At 37.7% G+C, this 19,125-nt stretch overlaps 1 protein-coding gene across 18 annotated transcripts in view; it reads left to right on the top strand.

The window, feature by feature from the left end:
* DLG1 (discs large MAGUK scaffold protein 1) overlaps positions 1 to 19,125 on the top strand; it is a 360,872-nt gene that overhangs the window by 116,477 nt on the left and 225,270 nt on the right. Inside the window, exon 1 of one of the 18 annotated variants that reach the window (XM_042842930.2) lies at positions 8,518 to 8,793. The exons of the other annotated variants lie outside the window; for them this stretch is intronic. Within the exon in view, the coding sequence (XP_042698864.1) occupies positions 8,560 to 8,793 (234 nt within the window). The 5' untranslated portion in view covers positions 8,518 to 8,559. Of the gene's footprint in view, positions 1 to 8,517; positions 8,794 to 19,125 lie in introns of those variants that run through there. 18 annotated transcript variants of the gene reach the window in all.

The following is a 19,125-nucleotide window of genomic DNA, read 5'->3' as shown; positions in this document are numbered from 1 at the left end:
TGTTACTTAGTTGTAGACATGTCAGGTTTATTGTTACAAACATCAATAGCTAGGTTGGCCTTTTTTTTAGCATTAGTTACAAAATATATTGTGACATTTTATTCAGCATTTCATTTAGAGTAACCTCTTCATCCCCACTCCAACTTTGTGTGGGAGTTCCAGCAGACTCCATCCTTGGTTGTCTTCACTTTTCTCTCTGCATCTTAATGCTGGGAAGTCTCATTCACAAACACAAGTTCAGCTACCACCTCTGTTCTGATGAGTCTCAGATCTTTTCCACTATAGATGTGTCTCTTCCTGTCCAAGCTGAAATAGCAGCCTGTTTTTCTGACATCTCCTTATGGATGTCAAGCCCATGGTTTAAGCTCAATGTGTCCAAAACAAAGGTCTTGATCTTTCCCTTCCATCCCCCCTCCCTTAATCACTGTGGTCAACACCATTCTTCCTATTCGTCGGTCCTGTAACCTAAATGTCGTCTTTATCTCAGCCATTTCTCCGTATCTTCAGATTCTTCCTTCCTGTTCATGCATCACATCTAAGATCCAGATTTCCTCTCTGTCCACACAGATGAAACTCATTGGTTTAAGCCCTCATCTAGCTTCCTGACTACTGCTCTATGGCCTTGACACATCATTTTACCCTGCCTATATCCATTCAAAGTGCAGCTGCAAAGATAATTTTCCTGGCACCATCATTTCAAACACATTACCTCTCTCTTTGCATCCCTCCACTGGCTCCCCTTTCTCAGTGGTATCAGAAACAAACTATTTGTCTTTGCTTTCAAGGCCCTTCACGGGTTATGTTTGCCCTTTCTATTATCTCTTATATGCTATTGAGATACTGACTCCCAACTACTTTCTGCCAATGATACCAGCAATCATAACCCATATGTTACATTTTGTAACAAGCATTTTTGTGCTTTCCCTTGTGCCACCTGCCATGTATGGGTGAGTTCTCCTTAAGCATCCACAAAGATACCTCATTGTCCTCCTCCAAACTCTTTTCCGACACAGTGCCTTCAGAAATCTTAAAATTAGCTAGGCATCTGGCATACTCTGGCCACTGCCTTTCCAGATGATGTGTATTGTCTCATTATTTTCTTGTCTGTTTGTCAAAATCCCCCTTGTCTGCTTGTGGCATCCATCTGTTGTCTCGTCTTCTCTAGACTGTAAGCTCTTTGGGGCTGGGACCATCTCTATGTTATGTGTTTGTACTGTGCCTAGCAAAATTAAGCACTTATCTCTGATTAATTAGCAAAGATTAAGATAATTCAGAATAAGACACTCTTATTCCAGAATAAGTGTGTCCACACATGGAGTTAACCTGGAGGAGCTATTCTGGAATAACTTCCCATGTAGACAAGATCTTAGTTACAGCAGTATAGATATCCAGTATAGATTGCAGAATCTCGCAAGTAATAAGTTTAAGGTAGGCAGCATTCAGACTATATACATTTCCTTTAAAGCTAGAAAAAAATCATGTTTCTTGAATTTGTTTTGGAAGCTGCAAAAATGTACTACAAGGAAAGAGAGAGAGCTAGGTAATCCTTAATGTACTGTTCCTGAAGGTCTGAATGGCACTGAAATCTTAAGAAGTTACTGATGTGCATTTTATGCCACACTATCATTCTCCTCTCTTTCCTTCTATGCTCACACATTGCCTCCCTTCAATCCACATAAAATGCAGGCACTAAAGTAATTTTTCTTGCCCATTGATATGATCATGTCATTTCCTCTTCAAATCCCTCTGCTGACTCCCATACTCAACCATACCTTATTTAAGTTTACTGTCTCCATCTTCGTAGCGCTACATAACTTTGACCTTCTCTGTTCATCCTCCCTTGTTGGTCACTTCCTATTCCTTCTAATTCCAGTGTTCCCAGATTTCTCTCTTCTTTGTGCCTTGTTCCACCCAGCCCCCGATTCATATGACATGACCTATCTGTACTCATCCTCAAGTCCTATACCTATTCTCATTTAAGTCCCTCTTAAAGACCCACCTCTGTATTCTTTTACAGTTAATCAGTTTTATTTACACTGTTTTTTTTTGTTTGCTTCTATAACCTCTGTATACTTGTTTGTCTTTTTAGACTGGGAGTTCCTTGGAGCAGGAACCATTCTTTCTTGAATTTTTGGAAGGCAATTAGGCCACTAGAAAGAAATATTATCACTATAGTAGAACCTCAGAGTTACGATCACCTTGGGAATGGAGGTTGTTCAAAACTCTGAAATGTTCATAACTGAACAAAATGTTATGGTGGTTCTTTCACACATTTACAGCTAAACAATGACTTAATACAGCTTTGAAACTTTACCATGCAGAAGAAAAATGCTGCTTTTAACCATCTTAATTTAAATGAAACAAAGTTTCCTTACCTTGTCAAATCTTTTTTAAACTTTCCCTTTCGTTTTTGTAGTTTACGTTCACACGGTACTGTACTATATTTGCCTTTTTTTTGTTTCTGTGGCTGCCTGATTTTGTACTTCCAGTTCGAAATGAGGAGTGTGGTTGATCAGTCAGTTCATAATTCTTGCGTTCATAACTCTGAGGTTCTGCTGTATTATACTTAAATTGAATGTTGAAAAGAGCTACATGAGATGCTTATTATTTATTACAGCAGTAAAGAATTAATTTGAAGTGCATATTGAAAGTAAGATTACCTCCAAAACAGTATGTGAACTGTTTTTATTTAATTATGTCCTTTTTGGGTGAGGGTAAGAGGGTTCTTGGTACAATTTGTTTTCCAATAGCTTTGGGTCACACTGATGCTTACAATCATATTTTAACTCTGTGCAGTTGGACATTGAAATGCTGGTTGCCATTGATTAGCCTTAATAAGGCTTGGAGGAGGAAATAGTTCACGTGTAGAGACTCAGTACTATTAGGGGGGGAAAATAGAAGCACATCCCAGGGAAGCAGGTAATGGTTTATAGGTTCAATATGATTACCATATTCAATTTTTAAATTATCAAGTGCATAATCAGCTTGATCATAACAAAATTCATAACCATTGTGCAATGGCTCTCACGTTATGATTATAGAATTGTTGTTCATGAGAGCCTATAGAGTTAACGATGGAAGATGGCCTACGTTGTTTGTTCTGATAGATTATCAGTCATGATCTGGAAAAGTGCAAAAAGATCCAGGAAAAATTAATTACATCACTTTTATAAATAATTATTGCCTGTATAAATCTGTCCAATCATAATAGTTTTTCTTGAAGGAAATAAACACACTAACTCCTTCTTAATGTACCACTTAGTATAGAAAGCTTGAAAATGGGAACCTGCTGTACACTAATGTTGCATTGTCTTCCTTGGTATGTAGATAGCCTGAAACAATAGCTCTGAGAGGTTGGGATGACCCCATTCCTGTTGATAAATTATGAATCCTGAAATCTAATGACAATATTCAACACATAAATCGAAAATCATACTATCATAGAATCTTAGGACTGGAAGGGACCTCTAGAGGTCTTCTAGTCCAGTCCCCTGCACTCATGGCAGGACTAAATATTATCTAGACTATACCTGACAGGATAACCTGCTCTTAAACATCTCCAATGTTGGAGATTTCACAACCTCCGTAGGCAACTTATTTCAGTGCTTAAGCTCCCAGACAGGAAGTTTTTCCTAATGCCCAACCTAAACTGGTCTTGCTGCAATTTAAGCCCATTGCTTCTTGTCCTATCTTCAGAGGTTAAAGAGAACAATTTTTCTCCCTCCTCCTTGTAACAACCTTTTATGTACTTGAAAATTGTTATGCCCCCATTTAGTCTTCTCCAGACTAAACAAACCAATTTTTTTTCAATCTTCACTGGTAGGTCATGTTTTCTAGACTCTTAATTATTTTTGGTGTCTTCTCTGGAATTTCTCCAGTTTGTCCACATCTTTCCTGCTTAATTATTTCCTCCGTTATCTTTCTGGGTACTGAAGTTAAGCTGACTGGTCTGTAATTCCCTGGATAGTCCTTATTCCCCCTTTTATAGACTGGTACTTTATTTGCCCTTTTCCAGTCCTCTGGAATCTCACCCATCTTCCATGTCTTTTTGAAGGTAATCGCTAATGCTTCAGATATCTCCTCAGTCAGCTCCTTGAGTAGTTTAGGATGTATTTATTTCATCAGGCCCTTATGACTTGAAAACATCTAACTTCTCTAAGTAGTTTTTAACTTGATCTTTCTCTGTTTTAGCCTCTGATCCTACCTCATTTTCACAGGCATTCATTATGCTATTAAACGTTTTGGTGAAAACTGAAACAAAAAAGTCATTTAGCACTTCTGCCCTTTCCACATTTTCTGTTATTGTTCCTCCCTCTCCTCCCCCCTTAAGTAATGGGCCTACCCTGTCCTTGGTCTTCCTCTTGCGTCTAATGTATTTGCAGAATGTTTTCTTGTTACCCTTTATATCCCTAGTTAGTTTAATCTCATTTTGTTCCGTGGTCTTTCTAATTTTGTCCTGACATACTTGTATTATTTGTTTATATTTATCCTCTGTAATTTTACCTAGTTTCCACTTTTTGTAGGATTCTTTTTTGGGTTTCAGATAATTCAGATCTTCTGATAAAGCTAGGGTGTTCTCTTGCCATACTTCCTGTCTTTCCTATACAGTGGGATAGTTGCTCTTGTGCCCTTAATAAGGTCTCTGTCAACACTCTTGAACTGAGTTTCATTGTACGAACAGTGTACAATAAACGGAATTTAAAATAAAAATAAATAACACTTGAATTTCTGTGTTGATCATTATTAATGTTAATATTTAATTAAACACAATTTTAAAATAAATTCAGCTACTGAAGAATTCTGTGACACTAGTGGGAATCTGGGGAACTTGTTCAGAATTGTGGGGACAGGTTATTAAAGATGTGGTGATTTTTGTCACTTGAAGTCCTTTTAAATCAAGGCTGCAAATCTTGTGTCTTTTAGTGTAAACACAAGTTGTTTAGCTAGATGGAAGGGGAAATAATATAGCCTGTGTTGTGCTTAAGCTCAAGTAGAATGATCATAATGGTCTGTCCGGCATTAAAATCTTTTAAATCTAAGATAATTTAGGTCTATTTTACCATAGAGTACACAAAGCCTTGATGCTAATTTAAAAAAAGGAAATAAAACACTATAGTAAATTTTTTGAATGTAAGAGTGCAATTACTGTATATGGACTATTGTATAAATTAGGGAACCCACTCTGTTAGAACTCAGTTGCCTCTATATGGTTTTATTGTTTTCCTTGTAGTTCTGAAGTGTTGCATCCATGGAATGAGATAGGGACACTGTGGCTAATTTAGAGTGGTAGCCGTGTTAGTCTGTGTCAACAAAAACAACAAGGAATACTTGTGGCATTTTAGAGATTAACAAATTTATTTTGGCATAAGCCTTCGTATGCTGAAATCAACTTCATCAGATGCATGGAGTGGAAAATACAGTAGGCAGGTATAAATACACAGTACATGAAAAAATGGGAGTTGCCTTACCAAGTGGGGGGGGGGGTCAGTGCTAACGAGACAATTCAATTAAGGTGGGCTATTCTCAGCAGTAGACTACCAAGGGAGAAAAAAAGTTTGAAATGGGCCACCTTGATTACATGGGCCTCATTAGCACTACAAATGTGATTTTTTTCCCCTCCCTTGGTAGTCTACTGTTGAGAATAGCCCACTTCAACCTTAATTGAATTGTCTCGTTAGCAATGAAACCCCACTTGGTAAGGCAACTCCCATCTTTTCATGTACTGTGTATTTATACCTGCCTACTGTATTTTCCACTCCATGCATCTGATGAAGTGGGTTTTAGCCCACGAAAGCTTATGCCCAAATAAATTTGTTAGTCTCTAAGGTCCCACAAGTACTCCTCATTGTAGCTAATTTAATGTCAGTGACTTCAGATGGGTAATAACTACAGTCTTTGTAACCTTGTGAACAAATCTTCAAACTTCAGATGCTGTGGTTGTTTTTTAAAAGCTTGTCACAGAATCCTATTAAAAGATAATTTTTTTCAGCACTTGTTAAAAATTCTGCATTTATATAAAACAATGTATTATCTGATGTCTATTAAAATTGCTATGAACTAGGAATGCATAGTGTGTGAACTCTGTAGCCTTCATAATTGATATTTAAATCAATTCTCCATTTAATTTTCAACATTTAAAATTATGGGAGAGCTAGACCTCGTTCCAAAATATTTTTTCATGTTTCTAGGGCTGTTGACCTCCAACCTTAAGATAAATTGTATCCTTCATCATGTCAAGGTTACTATATTTAACTTGTTGAATTTGTTATTTTTATTAAAGTTGCTGGTTCCCCCTTCTCCTACCAGTATAATCAGATTAATTCATTTTTTAGCACTGGAAAAGTAATAATTGATCAAAATATTCCACATGAAAAAAGCCGAAAGTTATACAGATGCAATATCATCTTAAAAGAAGCAATGTTGTGGGAAGTATGGTCATTTAAATGTCATCCTGGTATCTTGTTTCTCAGTGCTACCTCTGCATTTTGGAACATGTGCTGGTTTATGAACATTCATAGTGTTGGGGGCAGACAAGTTAGCTCTAATTTTTTGTTTAACCATTTAAATCAATAAGCTTTTTGTATGTTTATCAATATTACCTTTGGTGGAAATATTTCTAGCGTGGCTTTTCCTACCTTAGTTTCTAGTTCTTTTTCCAGTTTGACTTTTATTACATGTGAAATAGTTTGAATGGGATATTATATTGAGCAATATTAGTGCTGCAGGTGGTAATATAGTTATGAACAAGATGACCATTGGACTAGAAATAAATTCTACGTTGAATGATTTGTTACCACTTTTTTTTTGAATAAACATATGGCCTGTTTCTTGATGATAATGTGATTGTAAACGTTGAGATCTTGATCTTACATTAGGATACATTATGCAAAAGTGCATATCTTGAAAAAACGGTTGATAGGGGAATTTGATTTGTCAAAATATACATTAACATACTCTGTGCATTGGAGGGGCAGCTATATTCCAAAGATAGTATAAGTGTAGTTGAGCTTCTTAATGTGTAGTAGCCTTGTATGTATGTGTTGTGGTGATTCATCCACTGTTTGTCAGGAGGTTGTGGTTTCACATCTTTTATTTTATTTTATTAAATAGTTTTTTATACTGGACTGTATATCATTATAAATAACCTTTTATAGAAACGTACTGTAGACTTTTCTGCAGTCCTCCCCAAATAAATAAATAAATGAATAAGACAGGCTTAAGTTAAGACCTTTCATATTTTTGTTCCATTCCCTTATTATCCATTTCAATCTCACTATTAGAGGAGGTGTACTATATCTTTTATAAATGGCTGGCTATAAAAATCTGAAGTGTAAATTTTCAAAGTTAATTTTTATTCTAAATAACCTTTTAGAGGTTTATTATGTGAGGCTTTTCTTTCTGTCCATGAAGATAAGTAGAGCAAGTAAAGCATAAATCCTAGTAGCAATAGTGCAGCTGAGTCTCATTTCATTAAGAAGCAGCTAAGCCTTCCAATGAATTTCAGAGAAGAGTTTTTAAAAACATCTGTTTTGAAGAAAAGGTCTAGGAGAGGAAACACATTAAAATTAAAATAGATTTTAAATGTATAAGTTTGTTAGATATTAAGTTGTTAAAATAATATGGAATTAGTACTCATTGAAACAAATTTGAAAATAACCATAACCATACGTTGTTGATATGGATTAGAACCTTAGTGTATTATCAGTTGTAAGACGCAATGCAGTGTTAGTTTTGCTAATTAATGGTTTCCTGCTTTTAATCTTGATTCCCAAAAGCACTATAAATACGTTAAATATAAATATGTAGAGTGAAGTGATTGTGCTGCATTAAAGATGGATATCCTCCTCTCCCGATCCTCTTTATGTCCTTGTTTTTAAAGCAAAATATTTGCTTAACTAGAAAAGAAAATCAATGAAAATGTAAGCATTTTTCTGGAATGTTGTCTTGCGTAAGTATGCTTTAAGCGTATTTTAGTTCAGTTAAAAACATTTCACTTCATGAAAAAGTGCAATTACATGCATGTTCTCTGTTTTTGTTCAGTTCATGTTTATAATTTAAGCAGTGACAAGATACAATTGGATTTTACTACTGCCAGTGATTGAAACTTGGTAAATTTGTGATCCAGGCTTTCCCCACCCAGTGCATTTTTTCAGGCAGCCACAGAGAGTCTTCATAGTCCAGTGCTTATAGCATCCTACTGTACCTGCTAATCGACTCACTTCCTGGATTTCGGTCTGTCTAGTTATTGGCTAATAAAAGAACAAGAGCTTTTGATCCTTGCAGACCTTGGAAGGGATAATAGCACAAAAGAAAATCAAGTTTGATTGATTTTTGATTGCAACAGTGAGTACATTCTCAGATGAGTGACAGATATAGAAGATATACATGCTAATAGATACAACTTGGAGAAAAAAATGAGCCTCAGTTATAGAGATTGTTGTTTCCATGATTTACAAATGATGCTGCTGTAATTCTAGCTGCAGTTTTTACTGATCATTCATCGCTGTGCAGTCGGTAGGGAAGTAAGACTGCCTGGCAACCACCTGCAGAGCTGCAGAGATGAATTACATTTTCGGAAACAACATGCTCCTGTACTCTCGTGCCAATCGAGGCAGCAACACTGTCTCCAGCCATAGCTTTGTAGGCCCAAAGCAGAAGCAGTGGGCAAAAAAGGGCTCGATAGACGAGCTACGAGCTGAGCCTGAGCCTTCTCGTTGGCAGCAGATACTGGCATTTTTCACTGGGGGACACAGTTTCATTGATTGCATTTCAGTAGCTGTCAGCTCCACCCAGGTAATGTAGCACTTGTTGAAATTATTTTGTATGTGCATTCTATGGTTACTAATAATTCAGAAATAGCAGGCTGTAATATATAGATGTTCTATGTAATCTTTAAGTAATGTTTGTGTATCAGTTTTTCATTTCTAAATCTTTTAAGTAAAGCTTTACATAATATGTTTTAGGATTAATGCATGAAAATGGAATTTTCATTATATTAAAAATGCCCTATCATTTTTTAAATAGTCTCACTTGAAACGGAAACCATTAAAATATAAAATTAAATTAGTGACATTGAAAAATCTAGCTAGTATGCTAGGGTTTAATTCAATGTCAAGTTAAAAAAAAAATTGTGGTGTTGTCAAATATTAACATAATTGCAAGATGACAATTCAAATGAACAGGATGGATATTGTCAGTTAAACATATGCATTGCAGGGATTTAAACAGATGAAAAATATTCATTATATAGCAGGTTTCAGAGTAGCAGCCGTGTTAGTCTGTATCCGTAAAAAGAACAGGAGTACTTGTGGCACCTTAGAGACTAACAAATTTATTAGAGCATAAGCTTTCGTGGACTACAGCCCACTTCTTCGGATGCATACATATGTATGCATCCGAAGAAGTGGGCTGTAGTCCACGAAAGCTTATGCTCTAATAAATGTGTTAGTTTCTAAGGTGCCACAAGTACTCCTGTTCATTATATAGCAGAACTACTGTGTTATACTTGTATGCTTAATCCTGCACAAGCAATCTACAAATGAGATTAAAGTGTGTATAGTAGAACAGTTCTTTGATGTGTGGAATATACATTAATATTATCATTATTAGGTTTTACATATAAAAGGATACACTTTGTTACAAAGTAAAATTTCTATGTAACTGTTTTAAAAATGTTCCCAGTGCCAGGTTTATGTAGGAGAGTGATTCCACATTGAAACACAGCTAAAGAGGATGTAGGATGACAGATTTGGTTTGTGTGGGCTTTTTGGAGAGGTCAGAAGGAAAGGGACTTTAACGGAAAAGTTTATGAAACTTGTTCTTATTTTTGGAAAAGGAGTATATTTAATGCAACATTGAGCACCATGGAAATATGGAGATTTCAAAAGTTCTGTATTAAAATTGAGTTTAGCTTCTTTTTGTTTGTTGATGAGCTGGATTAAACTTTTACATTAACTCATTTTTTACTATCTGAAAGACCAATTTCCTTAGCTTGTCATTTAACATGGGATACTATGAAAACATGTAGAAATATAAATATTGAAATATATTTACAAATGGGTGCTCTTGGAATCTTTACCTCTATAGCAAATCCATAGCTGTTTCAAAGGTGTAAACAATATTCTAGCTGTTGTTAGCTGCTATTTTTATTTTGACTTAGTTAGAATAAATAGTGTCTTTCATGAACCGATCAGATTTCGCTTTCAATTTATATAATTATAAATTAATGAGAGATAATAGAAGAGAAACTTTATAGAGGTCCCATTATAGGCTATTACAGAACAGTTAAGTACTGCTTTAAGTAGGCATAAAAGCTTTCCAAGTCCTCTAAGACAGTGCTTCTCAAAGCCGGTCCGCTGCTTGTTCAGGGAAAGCCCCTGGCGGTCCGGTCCGGTTTGTTTACCTGCCGGGTCCGCAGGTTCGGCCAATTGCGGCTCCCACTGGCCATGGTTCGCTGCTCCAGGCCAATGGGGGCTGTGGGAAGCGGTGCGGGCCGAGGGATGTGCTGGCCGCCGCTTCCTGCAGCCCCCATTGGCCTGGAGCGGTGAACCATGGCCAGTGGGAGCCGCGATCGGCCGAACCTGCGGACGCGGCAGGTAAACAAACCGGCCTGGACTGCCAGGGGCTTTCCCTGAACAAGCGGCGGACCCGCTTTCAGAACCACTGCTCTAAGATACTTTAAAAGAAAGTAAACTGTATTAATTAGTGCTGAAAATAAATGCAGTGATAAAAGTTATCCATCAAAAAATACTGCTCAGTCTGGTAATACTGGAAATATATTTTATATTTACTCAATTTTGTATCTCTCCATTTGGTGACAGGAAAGAACAAGAATAACTCAGATCAGCTGACTGTGACATTTCCACATGCTGGCAAACACTATAACTGGATTGCAGTACATATAGTTAACCTCCCTTCCACCCCTCACATGGACACTCCTTCCTTTAATCCTTTCATTTGTTTCCATGCTTGGATTTTGCTAAAAATTACAGAAATCTACAAAAACTTTCCACGTTTTCTCTGGGTCAAACATTTCAAACTTGTCATGTAAATAGATCTCATTTTTGGAGTATGTCCGTGGCAGATTTGAGGGGGAAAATTGATAGTATAAAATTATAAGTAGTTGGAAAGACCTACTTACCATGTTCAGAAGTGATCTATTGAACGCCCTAATGAAGCTCGGCAAACCTCTCCACTTCTTAAGAATATTACATGGCACCTTCCTTTTTCTAGTCTGACGAACAAATGGGCTGCTGCTGGAAGGTTTAATATGTGAGAGATTCACTTACTGTCATTTTCCACCTCTCCTCCCCTCATCCCAATCCCAAAAATCCACTGTTCAGACATCAGGGTGACAGATGTTTAAAAGTTGCAGTTCTCCCATCTTAGGGTCTCTTTTCAGTTTTTGCTGTTTTGTGTATTTTCAAGTATCTGTCTCTTAATTTCCAAGATTACAGCCTCACCAATGTAGATGTGCTTCTGTCCTGTTGTCCCAGCCTTACAGGGTTTAGAACCCCCAAAATAACTAGCAATATGAAAGGTGTAAATTCACTGCTCCTCTCATCCATGTGTATACCACATGCAGGACAGGCTGTGTACAAACTAATGGTGCAAACAGGTGCATGTAGGAATTAGGTTCTATAGACATTTTGCCCCTGGCCCAGGAAGGTCTAGAGAACTGTGCCTGGAACAGTGATAGGTGCAATAATTCATAGGCTGTGCTGTACTAGCAAGAGGGATTTTGTGTGTGGGTGTAGTGCATTATGCTGCACTCAAATCAGGATTCAGTGTGTGGTTGCACTGCACTTTTGCAACTTTTAGCTGGTTCACTCACCCCAGTTCAAGATGCAACAGTGAAATTCTCTAATGAAAACAAGGCTCTTGTTCCTATACTGATGATAGCTATCTTCCTTGTGCACTTTTTTGAAGGTGATTTACCACTTCCATGCATTTGATCAGGTGCTTAGATGTTATTTCTGCTTCCACTTCCCCTAAGGTCAGAAGTTAGTTCCCTTCTTTCTAATGCAACATATATCTACATAAAAAATTGTCCCCAAATTGTCAAATACAATTCCTACCTTCTCAAAAGTCTTGTCTATCCTATGGAAAGTATCTGTTGCTGACCGTGGGTGCAAGCTGTACTGGGGCTGACTGCAGCTTATCTTCAGCTGGACACCTGTTCCTTACTGATTCAGAAATCACAGTTTATCTTGGCCTCACTTGCCACTAAATCATGTTCAGCATCAGTTCGGCTGCACCCACTGTGCACGATAAGTAATTTTCAGAGTGTGGAAAAAGTGCAATGAATGATCTGTAAAGGCTTTTAGTCCATGTGTTAAGTTTTCATCAGGATGGTGTATAGACTGGAAAAGGGCAAATATAGTGCCAATCTATAAAAAGGGAAATAAGGACACTCCAGGGAATTACAGATCAGTCCTCTTAGCTTCTATACCTGGAAAGATAATGGAGCAAATAATTAAGCAATCAATTTGCAAACATCTAGAAGAAAATAAGGTGATAAGTAACAGTCAGCATGGATTTGTCAAGAACAAATCGTGTCAAACCAACCTGATAGCTTTCTTTGAGAGGGTAACAAGCCTTGTGGATAGGGGGGAAGCAGTAGACATGGTATATCTTGACTTTAGTAAAAGCTTTTGATACTGTCTCACATGACCTTCTCATAAACAAACTAGGGAAATGCAACCTAGATGGAGCTACTATAAGGTGGGTGCAAAACTGGTTGGAAAACCATTCCCAGAGGGTAGTTATCAGTAGTTCACAGTCCTGCTGGAAAGGCATAATGAGTGGGGTCCCACAGGGATCAGTTCTGGGTCCAGTTCTGTTTCAATGTCTTCATCAGTGATTTAGATAATGGCATAGAGAGTACGCTTAAAGTTTGCGGACGATGCCAAGGTGGGAGGGGTTGCGAGTGCTTTGAAGGATAGGATTAAAATTCAAAATGATCTGGAGAAATGGTCTGAAGTAAATAGGATGAAATTCAATAAGGAGAGATGCAAAGTACTCCATTTAGGAAGGAACAATCAGTTGCACACGTACAAAATGGGGGAAATGACTGCCTAGGAAGGAGTACTGCGGAAAGGGATCTGGTGGTCATAGTGGACCACAAGCTAAATATGAGTCAACAGTACAACGCTGTTGCAAGAAAAGCAACCATCATTCTGGGTGTATTAGCAGGAGTGTTGTAAGCAAAACATGAGAAGTAATTCTTCTGCTCTACTCTGCGCTGATTAGGTCTCAACTGGAGTATTGTGTCCAGTTCTGGGCACCACATTTCAGGAAGGATGTGGACAAATTGGAGAAAGTCCAGAGAAGAGTGACAAAAATGATTAAAGATCTAGAAAGCATGATCTTTGGGGAAAGATTGAAAAAATTGGGTTTGTTTAGTCTGGAAAAAAGACTGAGCGGGTACATAACAGTTTTCAAGTACGTAAAGGATTATTAGAAGGAGGAGGGAGAAAAATTGTTTTTCTCTGTGGATAGGACAAGAAGCAATGGGCTTAAATTGCAGCAATGGGAGGTTTAGGTTGGACATTAGGAAAAACTTCCTAACTCTCAAGGTGGTTAAGCACTGGAATACATTGCCTAGGGAGGTTGTGGAATCTCCATCATTGGAGATTTTTACGGGCACGGTAGACAAACACCGGTCAAGAATGGTCTAGATAATACTTAGTCCTGCCATGAGTGCAGGGAACTGGACTAGATGACCTCTCAAGGTCTCTTCCAGTCCTACGATTCTGTATTACCTCATCTTTTAGGACAAACATTGATTCAATAAATGTTTTCATTTAAATATTTTGTTAGCTTCAGTATTTCTATTAAGTATTTAGTTCTCCAGATACACAGTCCTTTTTCCTGCTTTTAATCTTCATGGATCCACATAAATGCATTTCAAAGATTTCACCCATTTCAAAAGAACCTTTTTACCTTGTGTAAAAAAATGAATCCTTTAAGTGAAATACACAAATCCTGTGTGTATAAACTAATTAGGTAGCTCAGAAGATTAAATTAAAACACTTTAGAGCTTAGAGGGTTTCCTGCCACATTTTGGGTGTCAGCACATGCATCCTCGTTGGAGCTTTTCCTTTTCGGAAGATAATGAAAGCTTCAGCTTATGGGGCTCTTTCTTTACTAACTGAATATAGTTTGAAAAATACAAGTTCACAGAAATGTATACAGTTCCACTGTACTGGATTTGCAGATACTGTTCATTATTAGAGAGCAAAACACAGGTTTTTATAGGCACTATTTAAATGTTAATGTTATTAGAACAGACAACTATTTTTTAAAATAGTCAAGAATTGCAAAAGTTAAAATTCCTACAGCAGTGTGTTCCATCTTGTCTATTCCTAAGGCATTCTTAAGAATATAGATTTAGATATACATATTACAGAACTTAGAGAATTCAGAGAAGGACAACAAGTTATTTAAGGGAATGAAAAACTCTCATGTAGAGAGAATAAAAAGATTGGGATTGTTTACATTAGAAAGGTGACAAATAGGAAGGGACATGATAAAAGTATATTAAATAATGAATAGCATTGAGAATATAGACTGAGAACTTCTATTCTACCTATCTTATGACATAAGAACAAGGGGGCATTCAATGCAATTAAAAGGTTGGCAGTTCAAAACCAATAAAAAGAGAGGTACTTTTATACAAAATGCGTTATTAGATTGTGGAACTTGCTACAGGAGGTCAAGGCCAAGAATTTAGCAGGATTGAAAAAGGGATTGGACATATATATGGATAGCCAGCATACCCAGAGTCGTTAAAGTTAATTAAAACAAAAATTTTGGAAGGCGTATTAAAACCTCATGCTTCAAGGTGAAAGTAAATCTCTAACATTAGGGATCAGGATGAGACCTAATCGGGAAAGTAGGATTATAGCACACATCTCCCCGTTGGACACTGTCAGAGACAGGATATTGGACTAGATGGATCTTGGGTCTGATCCAGTATGGCAGTTCCTGTTCTTATACATTTAATAACCAAAACAGATACATTAAAGCTGGAAATTTTGTCAGTTTCCATTACTTTAAAAATGAGTTAAAAGGAGTTTCAGGTACTACACCTGCCAACTTCGTGATTTTAAGTTTTTAAATTATTTATTAGTTTTTAAAATATTTTCATTTTTCTCTATTGGCATATGAAAGACCTAAATAGATTTGTCTAGCTGACCACACAGGAGAAACAGTGAAAATAACAATATCAAAGTGCTGTAAAATGGACAGAACAAATAGGAAAAACATTTTCTCAAATCTCAGTTCTGGTAGTCTTAGGTGTTACTTATAACAATAGTAGATACAATATTTCCAGACAGATACAATATTTAAGCTGTCTCTTTACAGCTACATTCACATGAAGAAAAACAGGAATAGGAGGGACTATTTCGGTGCTATGTACAGGTGTAATATAAGCATAGGAATGTGCCTGAGTTGATTGTGTGCTTTGGCAGTTCCTAAAGGCTCCCAGCTGAGAGCAGGGCCCCTTTGTGCTAGGCTTTGTACAAATGCAAGATAACACAGTCCTACTCACTGCCCTGAAGACCTTTCAATCTAGATGTACCAATTGGGTTTCAATAGACAGCAGTAGGGAGAAGGGGAAATAGGTGGACAAAGGTAGCACTGATTATAGAATCGCTAGTGTATTTGTCAGTTTTTTTTAAATAAAGATTGCTGCCTATTTCTAAATTAAAATTTTAAATATATATATTCTAACACCTATTTTTGTAATGAATAGATAAAAAGGAAATAACATTAACATTTGCCTAATGAGCCTTTTTCCCCCTTACCAAGCCCTCTCTGAAGTTCAAAATTAATTAGGTCTTTAATGTAGGTTGTTCCCAGTTGTGAGAATCTTAATTTTTTGGTATTCTTACTCTTGCGGATTTTAGCTGTGGAGTGTTGCAGTAATTTAAGTTTTTGCATTTAAATGGCGTTAATTTCCTGGCAGTGTGATATTATTTCCCACAAACTTGCACTGTAAAAATGGGGGTAAAATTTACTGCATGGTGGGAAGGAGTACATTAGGTGAAGTCTGAGCACAGCACTGAGAGCTAAGAATTCTTGAGTTATTTAAAATTTTGGGCTCTGACTCTGAAACATTGGATTCATCATTTATCCAATCTGTTTCTGTTCCCATTATATAAAATGGGGATAAATATTTACTTCACATGGGTGGTATTAGGTTTGCTTCATGTTTATAAAATGCTTTCAAGTGCTATTTAATTGCTAAGTATTATAAAAAAAATTTGACACCCATTTAATGTCTGCAGTTTATGTAGGTTGCCCTCTTAGCAATGTTTTGGGATTGCTGGTTCACCAGTCTGAATCATAATGTTAATTGTCTCTACTTCTGGAAAATTTTTGACTAATTTTCCACTCTGTTCTTCCAAAAAGCTCTTAATTCAATATATTTTAATGAGGTTAAAACGGTTTCAATTTTTTCAAATATCTGCATATAGTTCTAATGTTGGCATGTATGCTGTATCAATATGATCAGTCACTTGCGACACAGGAGAGGCAGATGGAATCACTGAATCCAAAGGATTCTGTGTCCCACTTTCTCGGTCCTGTTCTCTCAGTTTTTGCTGTGCCTTGCTCAGAATTGCAAAATTACCCCACATGCCTGTTCCATCGTAGCTGAAGTAAATTACTTTCTCCAAAATGAGTCAGAATGAGGCTAAATCAAGAAAAGGAGGGGCAGAAAATGTTTCACATGCGGATTACTACTTCTCTGGGGGTTATTTGTCTCCATTGTGCCCAAGACCCTGAACCGTAAAGTAAGGTGGGCTCAGACTCACCTGTTAACTCAATATCTTCAACCTCAAGAAATAACTCAGGTGAATTGACAGTATCTTGCAATGTGAAGCCCAATGCCTGGAAACCCCTGAAAGAGGTAGGAATTTCCATGTCTTCTATTTCTAATTTCTCTGTAGAGTATACTGCAACAGTTGTCCTTATCAGATGTGGCTTGGCTAATTGCTAAGACTTTATGAAAGCTAGGTTCAGGCTGGGCCTGTTTTCTAGTAAAAGCCATCCTGTATATTTCAGTTAATAGGAACAGTGATGACTGTCAAGCAGAATCCTAGAAGACAGTAACCATTGAGTTTAAGGTTAATGCCCTCTTCCTCTATTTTCCACTACACTAACAAGAATTTCCTCAAAGGTGACTAAGGACGTGCGGGATAAAAATTCCAAGCCCAAAGACAAATTAAAGTAACTGAACTCTGCTAGACATTTGTTGTTAGAAAATGTACCCTTCTGATTTTACCTTTCTCAGAATTTTTTTCACAGCACAGCTCAGAACTCACATAATCTCTTCATCCATATCCCGGAGCAAAGAGAACTTTTAGTTTGTACTTCTGAGTCAATATCATTCTGTTAACTTTGAGTTCACAGCCCTTCCAGAATTTAAAAGGTGTTACCAGAAAGGAGTGTGTTATGCTAGCATGTCAAGAGAAGCTGAAATCTTCCAACTCCTCTCAACCTTACAGTCTGTCCTTAAATATTATCCCTTTTCCTACTACAGTAGAACTTCAGAGTTATGAATACTAGAATTACAAACTGACTGGTCAACCACACTCCTCATTTGGAACTGGAAGTACGCAATCAGGCAGCTGCAGAGATGAGAGGGGGAAAAAAAAAGGCAAATACAGACCAGTACTGTGTTAAACATAAACTACTTAAAAAATACTTAAAAAACTTTGTGACTTTGTCCTCACCCACCCCTATTTCAGATTTGGAGACAATTTATACCTTCAAGTCAGCGGGACTGCTATGATTACCCGCATGGCCCCACAGTATGCCAACATTTTTATGGCTGACTTAGAACAACGCTTCCTCAGCTCTTGTCCCCTTACGCCCCTATTCTACTTGCGCTACGTTGATGACATCATCATCTGGACCCTTGGGAAGGAGGTCCTTGAGGAATTCCACCAAGATTTCAACAGTTTCCACCCCACAATCAACCTCAGCCTGGACCAGTCCACACAAGAGGTCCACTTCCTAGACACTACAGTGCTAATAAGTGACGGTCACGTAAACGCGACCCTATACCGGAAACCTACTGACCGCTATACTTACCTACATGCCTCCAGCTTTCATCCAGACCACATCACATGATCCATTGTCTACAGCAAGCTCTAAGATACAACCGCATTTGCTCTGATCCCTCAGACAGAGACAAACACCTACAGGATCTCTATCAAGCATTCTTAAAACTACAGTACCCAACTGTACCCAGTACAGTACAGTATCCAGAACTCACCTACTACAAGACAGGCCCAACAAAGAAAGTAATAGAACGCCACTAGCCGTCACCTACAGCCCCCAGCTAAAACCTCTCCAGCACCTCATCAAGGATCTACAACCTATCCTGAAGGACGATCCCTCACTCTCACAGACCCTGGGGGACAGGCCAGTCCTCGCTTACAGACAGCCCCCCAAGCTGAAGCAAATACTCACCAGCAACTACACACCACACAACAAAAACACCAACCCAGGAACCAAACCCTGCAACAAACTCTGGTGCCAACTAAGTCCACATATCTTATTCAAGGGACACCATCATAAGACCTAACCGCATCAGCCACACCATCAGGGGCTCTTTCACCTGCACATCTACCAATGTGATATATGCCATCATGTACCAAAAATGCCCCTCTGTCATGTACATTGGCCAAACCAGACAGTCTCTACGCAAAAGAATAAAAGGACACAAATCTGACATCAGGAATCATAACATTCAAAAACCAGTAGGAGAACACTTCAATCTCCCTGATCACTCAATAATAGACCTAAAAGTGGCAATTCTTCAACAAAAAAACTTCAAAAACAGACTCCAACATGAAACTGCAGAACTGGAATTAATTTGCAAACTGGACACCACCAGATAAGACCAGAATAAAGACTGTGAGTGGTGGGGTCATTACAAAACCTAAGCCTAATTTCCCCCTACTGTTACTCACACCTTCTTGTCAACTGTCTGAAATGGGCCACTCTCATTACCACTTCAAAAGTAATTTTTCCTCCCTTGGTATCCTGCTGTCAATTGAATTGGCGGGTTGTCTGTGGGCGAAGACTGGCCTGCCTCCCAGGGTCTGT

The sequence above is a fragment of the Chrysemys picta genome, chromosome 9 (genome assembly GCF_011386835.1).
Source record: "Chrysemys picta bellii isolate R12L10 chromosome 9, ASM1138683v2, whole genome shotgun sequence".
Classification (NCBI taxonomy): Eukaryota; Metazoa; Chordata; order Testudines; family Emydidae; genus Chrysemys; species Chrysemys picta.
This window is presented reverse-complemented; position numbering and strand designations above follow the sequence as displayed.